Source organism: Ranitomeya variabilis, chromosome 5, assembly GCF_051348905.1.
Source record: "Ranitomeya variabilis isolate aRanVar5 chromosome 5, aRanVar5.hap1, whole genome shotgun sequence".
In the NCBI taxonomy this organism is placed as follows: Eukaryota; Metazoa; Chordata; class Amphibia; order Anura; family Dendrobatidae; genus Ranitomeya; species Ranitomeya variabilis.
In genome coordinates, this window is record NC_135236.1 from 442,657,415 (window position 1) to 442,675,282 (window position 17,868).

The 17,868-nt window shown below is 39.0% G+C and overlaps 1 protein-coding gene across 2 annotated transcripts in view; it reads right to left on the bottom strand.

Annotated features, from left to right (window-relative positions):
* Positions 1-2,147: 2,147 nt before the first annotated feature.
* Positions 2,148-17,868, bottom strand: part of LOC143776220 (monocarboxylate transporter 2-like) — a 208,429-nt gene continuing 192,708 nt past the window's right edge. The window contains exons 4-5 of one of the 2 annotated variants that reach the window (XM_077265376.1): positions 12,023-12,826; positions 2,148-6,954 (exon numbers count right to left, since the gene is read on the bottom strand). In XM_077265376.1, the coding sequence (XP_077121491.1) occupies positions 6,704-6,954; positions 12,023-12,826 (1,055 nt within the window). In that variant the 3' untranslated portion in view covers positions 2,148-6,703. The remainder of the gene's footprint in view (positions 6,955-12,022; positions 12,827-17,868) is intronic. The other variant, XM_077265375.1, reaches the window with a different exon arrangement.

Below are 17,868 nucleotides of genomic sequence, written 5' to 3' on the forward strand. Positions count from 1 at the left end.
GTGCCACCTCTGACACCTATACCTATCTCTAGAATTGGAATCCTGTGACTCCCTCACCTTGCCTGCAACAGCAGATATGTGAATATGCCATAAATATCTAAGATGGGTATACCCCTTAAAACTGTTTAGATTCATTGTAAATAGTGTTTAAAATTAAAGGTGATTATAGGTTAACCTACACAAACATACTTATTGGGTCATTTCACAAATGTATAAATTAAGCAAAAAGTCTGTTTAACCCCTTAAAGCTCCATGATGTAATATTACGCCATGGAATGTGTCAGGGTGTTTGCTACTCAGGAGCATAGCCAGCTCTACTTTTAACAGATGCTGGCTATATTACATAGCTGGTATCAGCATTTAAGAGCAGTGATCAACCAACCACTGACAATGGCATCAAAGTACCGTGATTTGGCCCGAGCTTCCATTAAGGTGTCCATTGGCCTCCCACAATGTGTTTTCAGGGAGCTGATGGGCTGCTCTGAAGCCACTAGCCGTTTGTAATTTATCCTGCTGTGATATCCAAGAAACACTGATTGTTGCTATGTACAGCAAAACAATGGCAATGCTGTATGTAGTGCAATCTATCAAATGATCACAAGTTCAAGTCCTCTAAGGGGACTAAAATGAAGTGGAATGCTGAAAAAAAAGTTTTACAAATAATAAAATATGAAAAAAAAAAAAAATTTGAATGATGCTTCTTTACAGTTAAAAATTAAGAAATCTAAAATATATATAATATATTTGGTATCATCGCATCCATAAAAGTCCGAGCTGACAAAATATGAAATTAGCTAACCAATCAGAAAAGCTATTGAGAGGAAAAAAATATTTAAACATCACAACTGCAGTTTTTCAATTGCCACAACATTTAAAAAAAAAATGCCATAATAAGTGGTCAAAACATAATATATACCCCCAAATAGTATGCAAAAGCAAGCCCTCAGACAGCTCCATGGATGGAAAGATAAAAAGTCGCAGGACTTGTAAAGTGGTGGCACAAACCTAATTTTAACCCTATATATGCAACCACCCATACAAGTCTATGTGTGCATGTGAAACATTGCACTGCACTCGGATATCTCCCAAGGGCAGTGCAATTCCTGCGGAAGTCAGCAACAGAGGAGATGGAGAAATTAATTTCTCTGTCTCCTCCGTACTGACACTCGGCTCCCACTCGCAGCAGAGCCGAGTACCATTAGCATATGGCATCGGATGCAGACATATCGGATGCCATACTCTTGTGTGACTCCAGCCTTATTGTACTGAACTGGAGAAATGTGTTGTCAGGTCATTTCTACGGCACAATTAACAGCATAAAAATAAAACTCAATGCATTTCACTGCAATTAGAATTTTTATTTTCCGTTTTCTCTTTGCTATTTGAAAAAGAGGAAGAAAAAATGAAAATCTCAAAAACTAAAACTGGTTGCATCCTAAAGGGGTTTAAGGAGAAGAAACTTCTAATCTAAACCCTTCTTTAGTGTGATGACTCCACCTGTGCCCTTGAAAGGGATCGCAGAAGGCGTGCAATAAGAATAAGGCCTGCAGACAAGGCTAAGAATAATTGCGCTAGCTAGATTCAGTGATTATAGACGAGAAGCACATTATTGAAAGATGTGACTAGCCAAGTCTGTAGCTGCGGGGGAGAATACATGTTAATTTGGTCAAATTAAATAACTTATTACTGAGAAGAAACTCTCTGAATATTCCACAAGTACTTAATGCATCACAAGTTAGAAAAAGTGGAAATGACTGAAATGTGAACGGAGTGATATATCTAAATCACATAAAAATGGAAGCGTTAATGAGGAGCTTTGCTAAGCTTTATATATTTCTAATCAGGGGAGCTTTGCTAAGCTTTATATATTTCTAATCAGGTTTGGAGCAAAAGAAAAGAATAGAAGGAGCACATGAGAAACATTAATATCTTTAAATGTATACGCTTAACGCAATGTAATCTGTATCCTCCATTCTGCCATTGATTCAAGCTCTTCCGTCCTATTCTGCCTTTGTCACTAAAGCAGGCAATATCCTTGAGACAACTTTCAATGAACGACGGCTATCTCTCCCAGCTCCCCAATACACATGGACACCTGGCACTGAAGACATTTGTTTTCAATGCAAACAGCAGGGTTGCCAACTTAATATTTTATTTTTTTCTGGACAGCTTATAAAAAAAAATAATCAGGGACAGACAATATTTTTTACGGACACAATGGAAACTTATAATAAAACATTATGATTATAAGTGATTCATGTCTACATCATGTCTACATCCCAGAATTATGATGCAAAGACAGGAGCTGCATTTACTGTAAACTGTAAAATTGTGGTAATTATAGTCAAAATAATCTGTATAAGTTTCTTTAGCTTCCAAAAAAAAAATCAAAGACGCCTTAAAAACATTTTTCGGACGGGGACTTATTTTTACGGATTGTCCAGCAATTTTTGTATTGTTGGCAACCCTGGTGAAGAGATGAGAAAGCTGCTAGGGGTCCCTTTCTTTTCTTCCTGGAAATGGATCCTTTTGTTTTCTCCCATCAATTGAGAATAAGGAGGCCCCCACCCCCGTTTCATGGTAAGCCGATGGTCGTATATGACCCATTTTCATCTATTTGTATGTTGGTCTTAACTTCATCCATCGACGTAGATGAAAAATGGGCAGCACCAGGCACTGATGGGTTCACGGCTTGGTTTAACTCATTGAACGTTACGCCAAGAGACCAACGTATTAATTTGCCTTTTGCTTTCACTTTATGCTTCTGATTAAAGAATCTTTTCAAAAGAATATGACAAGCAAATGGAATAATTTGAAGGAAACCTTTTGCCTTTCTATAGTTTACAATTATAATATAGAATATACTGCCTAATTTAAAGAAAAAGAAAATATTATATAATGGGTCTGTTGGGCTATTATACTAATCGGCAAACAAATGATGTTCAAAAAGGATACAGAAAGGTGCTCCCCATCTCCTCTATTTCTTATCCTCAATTATTAATTGCCTGCGGTCACAGTGGTTGTCAATCTTTGGTAAATAGGCAAGTGGAGAAAATGAATACAAAGGACTTATAATTATGAGACATCTGTATTTTTTCTAAGTAGCCATTATGTATGCCGTACAATATTTTTGAAGCCATTTAGGATAATAGTACAGTGGATCTGTCAATATAATGTGCTGCCTTTAAATAGGACACCTAATTCTGATGACAGATTCACTTTAACATAATTGACTTTAAGTGGTTTTCCTGAATTTAATGTTATAAAATACAGTCCATTTACATGCTCTTTAAATCCCCTGCTCTCCAGCATGCAGCGAACATTCCTCATCCATCAGTCACTTGCCCACTACAAGCAGCCACTGGCCTCAACTGTGACATTTTCATGTACAGAACGTGACTGCTGAGGCCAGTGATTACCCATCAAAAGAAAGATGGACAGGACATCATCACTGCACGGCTAGCCGGGACCTTGGAGGTGCCAGTGCTTGAGCTGGAGAAGTGGAGGGTGGAAATTCAAAGGGTAAGTAATGGTTATTTCATTATTTTGGAACATCCCCTACTCTATTGTAAAATTCGAGAAAACTCTGTTAAAACAACAGGCAAAAATCAACACTCAAACAAAAACAATCAATCAACACAAATTTAATACTAATACAGACAGTGGTAAACTTGTCATATTTTTGTTTTTAAAAATGTTTCCATTATATGGCTCAGTGCTTATGTACTTGGACTTTCGTGGCTAGGTACTCACGTGTCATCATGGTGTGGGTTTTACTCAGAGATTTTCTGCATGTAAAATCATTTTACAGTACCAACAAAGTGGATGAGTTTGAACTTAATCTCATCAAAACGCTGGGTTTAGTTTGAATCATTTTGTGCAAAATCTGAGCATAAATTGATAGAACTGTTTGAATCAATTTCTGCTCCAGAAACGAACCTTTTAAATGTCGATTTTACCCAATTATTTCAATAGTGACCCTAAATCTGTATTTAAACTCCTGGTCTGTCCATTGATTTCTTTTGGGAGGTTTTGGAGCATTTCCTCAATAAAAATGCAAATAAGAAGACATGAATAAGTGTGGAAATATGCATGGCTATCAAATTATAAATTTACACCTAACTTCCGGATCAAACACGCAACATGTGAACCTAGCCTTAAAGCTTGGTACAATCTATAAACTATACAGAGCAGTAGTTTTTGTTTTGTTTTTTTACCAAATATCAAATTCTAGCTTTACAAAACAAACTGTTTATGATGATTCCATAATTTTATACTATTTGTAGAGATTTTTATAATTTTTTCACAAACATTGATTTTTGCCATGTTTGAAAGTCAGCATCTATCCATAAGTTAGGTTATATTTTTCTGAAGGCTGGGAGCCCCACTGCTGGAACTCTCACTGATCCTGAGGAAATGGCTCAATCGAAAATAGGCACCATCACTTCATTAAAGGGAAGCAGTCAGCTATTTTTTGTCATGTAATCTGACAGCAGGATGTATAACAACAGAGAGCTGCTAATCAGTCCAGGGGGAGAGGTTAGACTAGGATGCATGAGATCAGTTGTCTCCTCTAGAGATAAACTTGTGCTGATAAAACAATAAAGCACCACTCCAGTATTTTTTAATTGAAGCAATGAGTGCTGCTACTAGTCTAAGTTCCCTTCCTCTAGTATTATGCTTACCAGCTGCCGCCTTCACAATTTATCACCACCGCTCAGATCATCTCCAGCAGTTAGTGACCTGCCAGATCGCGCCAGTTTTTGCTTTGCGATACAGAAATCAAAGCTCAATGCAAGTGTATGAGAGTCACAACAAGGTTCTCAAAGACTTACGCTGAGAGTTTGTGACCATTTCCAGGGTTGCCAACTTGACTTTTTATTTCTACTGCACAGCTTTTAAAAATTCACACACAGACAATATATTTTACAGAAATATTGAAAAACCTTAATAAATAATTATGATTATAAGTGATACATGCCTACAGCCCATAATTCTGATATGAAGACTTCAGCTGCATTCACTGTGAACTGTAAAATGGTGATAATTACAGTCAAAGTAATCTGTATAAGTTTTCTTCTCAAAAAAATCACAGATGCCTTACTTTTTTTACATGCAGTGCAAAAAAGTGATCAATTTTCATGGTTGGCAACTTTGACTATAAGTCAGAGATAATGGTCAATCAGATGTTGTGGTCACAAGATGGCAGCATGGACTAGAGTGGCGCTGGGAAGATCTGAAGATGGTGGCTGGTATGCAGGGCCAGACTGGCCATCTGGCAATTCTGGCAGATGCCAGAAGGGCCAGTCTGGTCGTGGGCTGCCTTGTTTGCAACATTGTTAACAGAATTGGTGTTCTCGACACCCATACTGTTAAGAGTTGTGATGGAGCACAAAGTTGCTGACTCAGTCACTTACCCCACAGGCCACGGGTATCATTAGAAATATTGGTCTTGTAGTAAATCTTGCTTTCCTCCATCCAGGGTAATATTAGTAATGTATCCCATCTAGTGCTGGGGACGGAGACAGCATGGGCCTATGTGATTTCAAATGCCAGGACTGAATTTCAGCCCCAGTCCGTACCTGCTGGTATGTATAAGCCTAGGGTCAGAAAACATGGATTAGTGGCACCACTCCAGTGTGTTATTCTTTTTCAGCCCTGGAGTGGTGCTTTAATTGTATTGAACAGCAAAGTACAGCTTCGTAGGTGACACATCCCTGTAATCAGTGTCTCTGCTCCTACAATATGGTGCTCTCATTACATCAAAAACCCGGTGACAGATTCCCTTTAATTATGGTTCTATGCTCGGCTATCACAGGCAGGCCCTATGGAATGAATTGTAGTAGTGCACATGCGTGACTGTTGCTCCATTCAGACTAGAATTAGGCAATGGTAAAAAAAAAAAAAAAACAGGAACAAATCATATAGGTAATTTTCAAATTTGTCTTCATTTTCATCTAGAAAAATATATGCCAACAATTAAATAATTTACTTTAATTTGCATCAAACATATTTTATGAATCTAAAATGTTGAGCTCTTAAGCAAATTTTGTTTCATGTGATATCTGCATTTTCATGCAAAGAATAACATTTGCTAGTGCAGTGATTCCAAAATTATTGTCATGAGTTCTAGAGAGAATAGCAGGTTTCTCAGCAGCATAGAAAAATAACCAGTATTGACAGCTAACATATTTCATTTATGTATGTCTTCTGTTTGCAAATGTTCAATTTGTCCAGGATTTCCTTACTAGGGTGTAACAGAAATAATACAAAATAGCTCAAAACAACTGAAAATGTGAAAAATCCACTGAAATGTGAAAGAACAACAGTATCAAAATATTTCTCATCTTCAAACTATTACATTTACACTATATCAATGGTACAAATAATCAGCGGATAATTCCGTTCAATTTCATAATTGACATTGAAAGGCTGATTTTGTTTCAGATCATTAAATACTTGATGTCAAAATAAGATTTATATCAAATATGGCTCACAACATTTTGTAGCATTTTAAATATATAGAACATGTCACTTGTTTTTTTTTGTTATGCAGACAAGTGCAAGAGTCTCTAGACGTTGTAATATTAATATCATCAGACACAAATGCAGCAATGTGTACCTGTCAGTCTCCGCAATACCCCTGAATCAGCAGACAGTTCCATATAATACTTGCATATGATTGAATAAATAATAGTCCATTCTATATACTAGTTTCCCTGTCTGATGAATTAGTTTGTGGATTGGATTTTTTGATCACATCAATGGGTTCCGGATTGTTCAGAGGTTCTGCCTCTTTTGTTGCATTTCTTTCTCCATTTGCCAATTTCTCTTTTGCTAGTAGTCTGTAGTTAATGGCATTTCCAATAAATAACCATATGCTTGCAACAATGACAATCACGCCACATGCAAAGTACATGTATTTATAGTTCCCAGTCAAGTCCACCAGCCAACCTAAAACACAAAAAGCAAATAAACATAAAAAAATTAGAAAAAATGAAATTAGCAAAATAAATAGAATTTGAGTAATCTGTAACAATTTTTTGTGACTAAAGGTGCTTTCTACCTTTAAAAATATGACCCCAAACATTTGTATATGCTGCTTTTTCAGTCTCTGTATACTGGCTACAGAGGAGACATCAAGGTTACAGTGAACTTATTCACTCCAGTTTGTGTTTTTTACAATAACAGAGCTGTTGTGCTCAGTGACTGGCTGCAGCAGTGATTCAGTGAACAGAGACTGGAGTGGCGATGGAGACCGGAGAAGTTGAGTACCTGCTGTATTTTTTATTTCATATGTATACAAGCATTTGGGGCCATGTTTTCGGATGTCAAAAATCAATTTAAGTAATGATATCTATATTATAAATGATTGGCCATGCTATTTACAAACTGAAATATATATGCACTGTGTGCAGAATTATTAGGCAAGTTGTATTTTAGAGGATTATTTTTATTATTGATCAACAACTATGTTCTCAATCAACCCAAAAGACTCAAATATCAAAGCTTAATATTTTTGGAAGTTGGAGTGGGTTATTTTTAGATTTGGCTATCTTAGGAGGATATCTGTTTGTGCAGGTAACTATTACTGTGCAGAATTATTAGGCAACTTAATAAAAACCAAATATATTCCCATCTCACTTGTTTATTTTCACCAGGTAAACCAATATAACTGCACAAAATTTAGAAATAGACATTTCTGACATGCAAAAACCAAACTCCCCAAAATTAGTGACCAATATAGCCACCTTTCTTTATGATGACACTCAACAGCCTTCCATCCATAGATTCTGTCAGTTGCTTGATCTGTTTACGATCAACATTGCGTGCAGCAGCCACCACAGCCTCCCAGACACTGTTTTCCCTCCCTGTAGATCTCACATTTTATGAGGGACCACAGGGTCTCTATGGGGTTCAGATCAGGTGAACAAGGGGAGCCATGTCATAATTTTTTCTTCTTTGAGACCTTTACTGGTCAGCCGCGCTGTGGAGTAGTTGGAGGCATGTGATGGAGCATTGTCCTGCATGAAATCATGTTTTTCTTGAACGACACCGACTTCTTCCTGTACCACTGCTTGAAGAAGTTGTCTTCCAGAAACTGGCAGTAGGTCTGGGAGTTGAGCTTCACTCCATCCTCAACCTGAAAAGGTCCCACAAGTTCATCTTTGATGATACCAGCCCATACCAGTACCCCACCTCCACCTTGCTGGAGTCTGAGTAAGGAGTGGAGCTCTCTGCCCTTTACTGACCCAGCCTTTGGCCCATCCATCTGGCCCATCAAGAGTCACTCTCATTTCATCAGTCCATAAAACCTTTGAAAAGTCAGTCTTAAGATATTTTTTGGCCCAGTCTTGGCGTTTTATCCTATGTTTCTTGTACAAAGGTGGTCGTTTTTCAGCCTTCCTTACCTTGGCCATGTCCCTGAGTATCACACACCTTGTCACCTTAACATAGTAACATAGTAACATAGTTAGTAAGGCCGAAAAAAGACATTTGTCCATCCAGTTCAGCCTATATTCCTATATTCCATCATAATAAATCCCCAGATCTACATCCTTCTACAGAACCTAATAATTGTATGATACAATATTGTTCTGCTCCAGGAAGACATCCAGGCCTCTCTTGAACCCCTCGACTGAGTTCGCCATCACCACCTCCTCAGGCAAGCAATTCCAGATTCTCACTGCCCTAACAGTAAAGAATCCTCTTCTATGTTGGTGGAAAAACCTTCTCTCCTCCAGACGCAAAGAATGCCCCCTTGTGCCCGTCACCTTCCTTGGTATAAACAGATCCTCAGCGAGATATTTGTATTGTCCCCTTATATACTTATACATGGTTATTAGATCGCCCCTCAGTCGTCTTTTTTCTAGACTAAATAATCCTAATTTCGCTAATCTATCTGGGTATTGTAGTTCTCCCATCCCCTTTATTAACTTTGTTGCCCTCCTTTGTACTCTCTCTAGTTCCATTATATCCTTCCTGAGCACCGGTGCCCAAAACTGGACACAGTACTCCATGTGCGGTCTAACTAGGGATTTGTACAGAGGCAGTATAATGCTCTCATCATGTGTATCCAGACCTCTTTTAATGCACCCCATGATCCTGTTTGCCTTGGCAGCTGCTGCCTGGCACTGGCTGCTCCAGGTACGTTTATCATTAACTAGGATCCCCAAGTCCTTCTCCCTGTCAGATTTACCCAGTGGTTTCCCGTTCAGTGTGTAATGGTGATATTGATTCCTTCTTCCCATGTGTATAACCTTACATTTATCATTGTTAAACCTCATCTGCCACCTTTCAGCCCAAGTTTCCAACTTATCCAGATCCATCTGTAGCAGAATACTATCTTCTCTTGTATTAACTGCTTTACATAGTTTTGTATCATCTGCAAATATCAATATTTTACTGTGTAAACCTTCTACCAGATCATTAATGAATATGTTGAAGAGAACAGGTCCCAATACCGACCCCTGCGGTACCCCACTGGTCACAGCGACCCAGTTAGAGACTATACCATTTATAACCACCCTCTGCTTTCTATCACTAAGCCAGTTACTAACCCATTTACACACATTTTCCCCCAGACCAAGCATTCTCATTTTGTGTACCAACCTCTTGTGCGGCACGGTATCAAACGCTTTGGAAAAATCGAGATATACCACGTCCAATGACTCACCGTGGTCTAGCCTATAGCTTACCTCTTCATAAAAACTGATTAGATTGGTTTGACATGAGCGATTTCTCATAAACCCATGCTGATATGGAGTTAAACAGTTATTCTCATTGAGATAATCCAGAATAACATACTTCAGAAACCTTGTGCTTTTTGTTACTCCAGTAATGTTGCAGCTCTGAAACATGGAAAAACTGGTGGCAAATGGCATCTTGGCAGCTTCACGCTTTTGATTTTTTGTGCCTTTTTTGCCCAACACGCTTTTTGCGACCCCGTTGGCTATTTGCCATGAAATGCTTGATTGTTCGGTGATCACGCTTCAAAAGTTTGACAATTTCAAGACTGCTGCATCCCTCTGCAAGACATCTCACAATTTTGGACTTTTCAGAGCCCGTTAAATCTCTCTTCTGACCCATTTTGCCAAAGGAAAGGAAGTTGCCTAATAATTAAGCACACCTTATATAGGGTTTTGATGTCATTAGACAACACCCCTCCTCATTACAGAGATGTACATTACCTGATTTACTTAATTGGTAGTTGGCTCTCAAGCCTGAACAGCTTGGAGTAGGACAACATGTATAAAAAGTATCATGTGATCAAAATACAAGTTGACTAATAATTCTGCGCACAGTGTATTTTACACTCCTAAATATCATTGTAATTCCCTTACCTAGGAATGTGGAGACCATGTTTAGCTTGGTATATAAAATGTAATATATAAAAATATATAGGAAGGTATTCTGGCGTAAAGCATTTTGATAAGTCATATAATGTTTTTGCTGTGCTAAAATTATGCAATTTTTGACATTTTCATGCCATTTTTTCCCAGCTTTGACAAAGATGGTGGATTTTGGGTGGGACGGGCCCAAGGCGACTGACACTAGTCAAATTCATGATGAGCTGCGGTGTTTGCTATGCAACAAATCTTACTCCAGAAGGAACTGGAGTAGAATTTTTGGCAAGGCGCACATAGAGATGCAAGCCACTTGTTCAACACTCCTAATTCATGAAAAGTACACCACTTCATGAATCAGAAATGTCTGACTCCGGCACATCTCCTCTCCAAGAATGAAATCAACAATACCGCTCATGATCAATTTGGCCCATAGAGTGTAATGTGATCCGGAGAGTCGGATTAGTCATCACCAGGCCCAGAGGAGTGGAATGGTGCTGGAAACTAGAGAAGACGACAATCGGTGAGTGTATTAACACTCTTACAATAGACTAACATTTACACAGGTTTAGCCAATTAAAACGTAACTGGACTGCTACGTTAAGAATACAATCCCTCTAATAAATATATTTTTTAATTTTTACCTTCTTAATGATGGTGTCAAGTAAAATGGAAATGTAGTGCTGTCGCAACTGTTACAGCTTCAATTAATAAAATTGGGATATAACAGATGCCTCCTTGCCAGGACTCAGCACCTGACATATGGCTACGCTGCATTTTGATGTTTTTAAATTAATTTCTATCACATTTTTAGATAATAATAAAAAAAAAAAATGTCTTTTGTCTACATTGAGGAGATACCAAACAAACCCATCTGGTGAATACCCCTTAAATTATTATTGCCAATCTTGGCTGCATTTTAGAAAAAAATAAGAACTCGGAGATAATATATATTATTTAAAGCCCGTAATATCAATTTATTACTAACTGGAAAAATTGACAGGATAACAATATGTGTAGCTCTGAAAAGCAGAGATTTTTTTTTAAAGTGAACAAAAGTAGATTTCAATAGAAAAGAAAAAGAATGTATGAAAAGTTACAGTTTTCTAATTTAACATTTGGATTTTCGAAGGTAATTTGGAAGCTTTTATTCCTCGTCTAATATAGAATGAAATTGAACAGTGCTAAGCAGTAGTGGCGGATCTCTGTTTAATAGAATGAATACGAGCTATGATAACTAGTATTTTTCCATACTTCTATAGTTTTTTCATGGTCTTTACATTTCAGGATTTTCAGTAATGTTTTAGACACAGAGAACTGGGAAAATTTGAAGATAGTGTATTACTCCATATACTGATGCGTAGTCTTTATTGGTAATGTTAGTCCCTTATAGAATAGGGTTTTCCTATTGTAAATGAATAAATGCATAAATAAATTACACATACTACACAAACAAATACAAGAGTCATACATTTAATTTATCATCTCTTAATGCAGCACCACCATAACTATTTTCTCATCCATTAAATATTTAGACCTTTCAAGTAAGTCTAATAAAGTGATCAGACTGTTACAATATTGACATATTAACATATACTAATGGTAATGTCATTTTCCATTTCTACTTCTGTCAAGGAAATTAATGTATATGTTTTAGAAGTATATGAAAATCTTACCTCCCAAAGGAGGCCCAATAAGAACAGGGCAACATTCCACAATAGTCACAAGTCCAACAGCACTGGAGAATCTTGTTGGTCCAACAATGTCCATCAGAGTTTCAAATAAAACACTGCTTACCATTCCAAAAGCAAAGCCAAAAAATACTGCATATATGACCAGTCCAGTGTAATCATTTGCAAAAGGACACAAAATATGGCAAATTCCATTATACAAAATGGCAAAACTGAAAAAATATTGTATCCTTGGTCGTATGTACTTGGAGTTTGCGACCATTCCCATGGTAGGCCTTGCAACCATGTCTACAAAAGCTAGGATAGACAATAAAAATGCCGACGAATATTGGTCAATGCCCATATGCTTAGCATAGGGGGCCAGGAAAACAATCGGCGCAAAGAATCCTATGAACATGATGACATTTCCAGATAAATATATGAGAAAACCTCGGTGCTTAAAAAGCGACAAGTCTAAATACTTGTTAATGCTTTGGCATATTGTTAGCTTCTCTGTCTTTTTATCAAGGGGTTTCTGTTCTGCTTTTTCTTCATCTCTCTTTATGGGTTTTGGTCTGAGGGGCCTCATGAGGGATCCAGCCATGCAGCAGTTTAATAAAAGACCTCCTAAAATTAAAAAGCTTCCTCTCCATCCAAATTTATTGAAGAGAAACTGATTAAGAGGAGCCAATGTGCTTAGAAACACTGGGCTTCCTGCCATAGCAATTCCATTTGCAAAAGGACGCTTTTTAAAAAAATACTTCCCGATAATTGTTAAAGAAGGTTGAAGATTAAATGCCAATCCAAAACCTACACAGAGAAGAAAACACTCAATGGAACATCAATAAGTATTAATCAGAGCAAAGTTAAAGAAAATGTTGACATGCAAGCTTAAGGCATCAAGCAATTTCGGCAGATCAGAAGCAGACCTGTGTTATGTCTTATTTCTAGCTTGTAAAATATCTGCTTTAAAATAGTAAAATATCTTTCTATTGCAATTATTAATATCAGTGGTTGTCTCAAAGTGAAATTCAATTTAGAAATACATCTTCAATAGATGACTTTCCAATTATTGAAATTTAATTTGATTACTGTGGTTAAGTGGGTAGCATGATGGCTCAGTGGTTGTCGCTATAGACTTACAGCCCTGGGGGCCTTTTTTCAAAACCCACAAAGGACAACAGTTTGTGTTGGTTTCTTCCATGTGCTCTGGTTTCCTCCCACACTTGAAAGATATACTGATAGGGAATTTAGATTGGGAGCGTCAGTGGGGACAGTGATGATAATATCTGTAAAGCGCTGTGGAAATTATTGGCTCTATATAAAAGAGTAAGAGACATAAAATGATACCCTATCCCAACAGCCACAATTAGTGGTTGTATGTCATAGTATATGATACCTACTCTGCTATATATGAGCGTTGCTTTAGCAGTATGCTTTGGGTCATTGTCTTGTTGGATGGTCATCCTCCATCCCAGTCTTAAATCACTGACATTTATAAATACCCTGGTTTAGGGAAAGAGGAAAAAAAAAAGAGACAAGTGCGGCGCTTCCTCTGAGCGTAATACGTTTTTAATTCTTTTAGTTGTGGTTATGCTCAACTTCTATTGGTAAGAAAGGCACGTTGAGATTCTCAAGGAATCAATTCTTTAGGCAACTCTTCTCTGTATGTTGTATAATCCAATAAGGTGTGCAGCTCACTTTGGACAACTATGTGTTGATCCTGCTTCAGATCTACATAGGTGGTGAATTCAAAGGGAAAATAAACTCCAAGCAAATGTGGCACTAAGCACCTTAGGATTTTTTGAATGCATCCACTTCCAGTGAAAAATGTTAATGAAAATTCATTTATTTTCTCAAAACAAAAAAGGGAAAAAAAAATATTTTTAAAATACAGTACAATGCGTTTCAGCTGCTATTTTTACAGTGCAGCCTTCATCAGGCGACAAAAAAGCAATCACGTATACAAAAGCATTATAAGCACTTTATAGTGCTTTTGTATGTTTGTTTGCTTTTTTGTTACCTGATGAAGGTTGCACTGTAAAAATAGCAGCCGAAACGCATTGTACTGTATTTTAACCCCTTCCCGACCTGTGACACAGCGTATGCGTCATGAAAGTCAGTGCCAATCCGACCTGTGACGCATGTGCTTTGTCACAGAATGATTGCGTTCCTGCAGGCCGGGTGAAAGGGTTAACTCCAATTTCACCTGACCTACAGGAACAGGGGGAGTGGTACTTCAGCCCTGGGGGGTGGCTTCACCCCCCCGTGGCTACGATCGCTCTGATTGGCTGTTGAAAGTGAAACAGCCAATCAGAGCAATCTGTAATATTTCACCTATGAAAATTGGTGAAATATTACAATCCAGCCATGGCCGATGCTATTGCAGCATCGGCCATGGCTGGAGACCCCGATCTGGCCCCCCCCCATGACTGATGGCGGCAATCTGCAGCCGCAGTCAGTGTTCCCTACCCCTCTATCCTGTCCTAAGCGCCTTCCTCTCTCCTTCGCCCCTCCCCCGTCCTCCCCTCCGCCCCCCGCTGTCCGATCGCACCCCCCCATACTTACCTAGTCCCGGTGTCCCTCCCGGTGTCCTCGGTCTTCTCGCATAGGCGCCGCCATCTTGGAAAATGGCGGGCGCATGCGCAGTGAGCCCGCCGAATCTGCCGGCGGGCAGATTCGTTCCCTGTACATTTTGATTGCTGTGATAGGTTCTATCACAGAGATCAAAATAAAAAATAGTAAATAAACCCCCCCTTTATCACCCCCATAGGTAGGAACAATAATAAAATACAGAAAATATATTTATTTTTGTTTTTCCGTTAGGGTTAGGGTTAGGGGTAGGGTTAGGGGCAGGGTTAGGGGTAGGGTTAGGGGTAGGGGTAGGGTTAGGGGTAGGGGTAGGGTTTCACTTAGGGTTAGGGTTGCACTTAGGGATAGGGTTGCACTTAGGGCTAGGGTTGCACTTAGGGCTAGGGTTGCACTTAGGGATAGGGTTGCACTTAGGGATAGGGTTGCACTTAGGGATAGGGTTGCACTTAGGGCTAGGGCTAGAATTAGGGTTAGGGTTAGAATTAGGGTTGCAATTAGGGTTAGGGTTACAATTAGGGTTAGAATTAGGGCTAGGGTTGGAATTAGGGTTCGAATTAGGCTATGTGCACACGGTGTGGATTTGGCTGTGGATCCACAGCGGATTGGTCGCTGCGGATTCATAGAAGTTTTCCATCACGTTTACAGTACCACGTAAACCTATGGAAAACCAAATCCGCTGTGCCCATGGTGCGGAAAATACAGCACGGAAACTCTGCATTGTATTTTCCGCAGCATGTCAATTCTTTGTGCGGATTCCACAGCATTTTACACCTGCTCCATAACAGGAATCTGCAGGTGAAATCCAAACAAAAAACACTGGAAATCCACGGTAAATCCGCAGGTAAAGCGCAGTGCGTTTTACCTGCAGATTTTTCAAAAATGGTGCGGAAAATCCGCACACAAATCCGCAACGTGGGCACATAGCCTTAGGGTTAGGGGTGGAATTAGAGTTAGGGTTAAGACTAGGGTTAGGGGTGTGTTGCGGTTAGGGTTGGGATTAGTGATAGGGGTGTGTTGGGGTTAGTGCTGGAGTTAGAATTGAGGGGTTTCCACTGTTTAGGCACAACAGGGGGTCTCCAAACGCGACATGGCGCCACCATTGATTCCAGCCAATCTTGCGTTGAAAAAGTCAAATGGTGCTCTCTCCCTTCCGAGCCCTGACGTGTGCCTAAACAGTGGTTTACCCCCACATATGGGGTACCAGCTTACTCAGGAGAAACTGGACAACTTTTGGGGTCCAATTTCTCCTATAACCCTTGGGAAAAAAAAAATTGATTTTTTATTTTCACGGCTCTGCGTTATAAACATCTGTGAAGCACTTGTGGGTTCAAAGTGCTCACCACACATCTAGATAAGTTCCTTTGGGGGTCTAGTTTCCAAAATGGGGTCATTTGTGGGGCGTTTCTACTGTTTAGGCACATCAGGGGCTCTGCAAACGCAATGTGATGCCCGCAGAGCATTCCATCAAAGTCTGCATTTCAAAACGTCACTACTTCACTTCCGAGTCCCGGCATGTGCCCAAACAGTGGTTTACCCCCACATATGGGGTATCAGCATACTCAGGAGAAACTGGACAACAACTTTTGGGGTCAAATTTCTCCTGTTACCCTTGGGAAAATTAAAAATTGCGGGCTAAAAATCATTTTTGAGGAAAGAAAAATTATTTATTTTCACGGCTCTGCATTATAAACTTTTGTGAAGCACCTGGGGGTTTAAAGTGCTCACTATGCATCTAGGTAAGTTCCATGGGGGATCTAGTTTCCAAAATGGGGTCACTTGTGGGGGAGCTCCAATGTTTAGGCACACAGGGGCTCTCCAAACGTGACATGGTGTCCGCTAATGATTGGAGCTAATTTTCCATTCAAAAAGTCAAATGGCGCGCCTTCCCTTCCAAGCCTTGCCGTGCACCCAAACAGTGGTTTACCCCCACATATAAGGTATCGGCATACTCAGGAGAAATTGCCCAACAAATTTTAGGATCCATTTTATCCTGTTGCCCATGTGAAAATGAAAATATTGAGGCTAAAAGAATTTTTTTTTGTGAAAAAAAGCACTTTTTCATTTTTCCGGATCAATTTGTGAAGCACCTGAGGGTTTAAAGTGCTCACTATGCATCTATATAAGTTCCTTGGGGGGTCTAGTTTCCAAAATGGGGTCACTTGTGGGGGAGCTTCAATGTTAAGGCACACAGGGGCTCTCCAAACGTGACATGGTGTCCGCTAACGATGGAGATAATTTTTCATTCAAAAAGTCAAATGGAGCTCCTTCCCTTCCGAGCCTTACCATGTGCCCAAACAGTGGTTTACCCCCACATATGAGGTATCAGTGTATTCAGGAGAAATTTCCCAACAAATTTTATGATCCACTTTATCCTGTAGCCCATGTGAAAATGAAAAAATTGAGGCTAAAAAATTTTTTTGTGAAAAAAAGCACTTTTTCATTTTTCCGGATCAATTTGTGAGGCACCTGAGGGTTTAAAGTGCTCACTATGCATCTAGATAAGTTCCTTGGGGTGTCTAGTTTCCAAAATGGGGTCACTTGTGGGGGAGCTCCAATGTTTAGGCACACGGGGCTCTCCAAACGCGACATGGTGTCCGCTAATGATTGGAGCTAATTTTCCATTCAAAAAGTCAAATGGTGCGCCTTCCCTCCCAAGCCTTGCCGTGCGCACAAACAGTGGTTTACCCCCACATATGAGGTATCGGCGTACTCAGGACAAATTGGACAACAACTTTTGTGGTCCAGTTTCTCCTTTTACCCTTGGGAAAATAAAAAAATGTTGCTAAAAGATAATTTTTGTGACTAAAAAGTTAAATGTTCATTTTTTCCTTCCATGTTGCTTCTGCTGCTGTGAAACACCTGAAGGGTTAACAAACTTCTTGAATGTTGTTTTGAGCACCTTGATGGGTGTAATTTTTAGAATGGTGTCACTTTTGGGTATTTTCAGCCATATAGAACCCTCCAACTGACTTCAAATGTGAGGTGGTCCCTAAAAAAAATGGTTTTGTAAATGTTGTTGTAAAAATGAGAAATCACTGGTCAAATTTTAACCCTTATAACTTCCTAGAAAAAAAAAATTTTGCTTCCAAAATTGTGCTGATGTAAAGTAGACATGTGGGAAATGTTATTTATTAACTATTTTGTGTCACATATCTCTCTGATTTAACAGAATAAAAATTCAAAATGTGAAAAGTCTGAAATTTTCAAAATTTTTGCCAAATTTCCATTTTTTTCACAAATAAACACAGAAATTATCAACC